Source organism: Bison bison, unplaced genomic scaffold (genome assembly GCF_000754665.1).
Source record: "Bison bison bison isolate TAMUID 2011002044 unplaced genomic scaffold, Bison_UMD1.0 scf7180017864312, whole genome shotgun sequence".
Classification (NCBI taxonomy): domain Eukaryota; kingdom Metazoa; phylum Chordata; class Mammalia; order Artiodactyla; family Bovidae; genus Bison; species Bison bison.
Window position 1 is genome coordinate 1684190 of NW_011494884.1, and position 774 is coordinate 1684963.

The 774-nt window shown below is 61.2% G+C and overlaps 1 protein-coding gene across 2 annotated transcripts in view; it reads left to right on the top strand.

The window, feature by feature from the left end:
• Positions 1-774, top strand: part of PUS1 (pseudouridylate synthase 1) — a 10562-nt gene that overhangs the window by 513 nt on the left and 9275 nt on the right. Inside the window, exons 1-2 of one of the 2 annotated variants that reach the window (XM_010852448.1) lie at positions 1-54; positions 360-591. In XM_010852448.1, coding sequence (XP_010850750.1) covers positions 370-591 — 222 coding nt within the window. In that variant the 5' untranslated portion in view covers positions 1-54; positions 360-369. The remainder of the gene's footprint in view (positions 55-359; positions 592-774) is intronic. The other variant, XM_010852449.1, reaches the window with a different exon arrangement.

Consider the following 774-nt stretch of genomic DNA (forward strand, 5'->3'; position numbering starts at 1 on the left):
CCTGAGGAGAGCCTGCGGACCGTGGACCCCGCACCTGGGACCGCGCCTCCTCTGGTAATGACGGTGCACTTGTCTGTGACCCTGGGGTAGCACGCTGACCCCCACTGAGCCCGACTGCATGCCCGGCGAGCACCAAGCCCTGGTCGCGTTAAGTGCTGTCACTGCTCCGTTTTTCGGACAGTGAAACGAGGCCAAGTTAGTGGTTGGGCAAGATCTCCAGTTAGCGCCCAGCTGGGGTTTGGACGCCGCGGTAGTCAGTCCAGGGTGTTTACCGGCCCATGCTGCCACCGGCACTCTTTCACTGTTTCCTTCTGTGTTGCTCACCGCCCCGCACCCTACCCGGCACCGTGTCTTTTCAGTTTGCACCCAATGGCCGGGAACGGGGAGGCCCCCATCCCCGTGGGAGCCAAACAGGAGCAGGACAAGAAGGCCCGGAGTGGCTGGCAGGGCCCCACCAGGATCTGGGAGGAAACAGAGCAGCAGGCCAAGAAGCTCAAGAGCAGCGAGGATGGGGAGCAGCAGAAGAAGCTGCCCAAGCGGAAGATCGTGCTGCTCATGGCTTATTCTGGGAAGGGCTACCACGGCATGCAGGTGCGGGTGCCCGGAGGGGCCTGGGCAGCTCTGACCTCTCAAGGCCACCATGTGCTTGGGGCGGGGACCTCAGAGTGACAGTTGCCCTGTGAGCCATCTCAGGAGATGGCAGAAAGGGAGGTCTCATTCTTCACCTGTTCTATTGGGTGGTTCCCATCAAGTAAGATTCAAATGGAAGCAGCT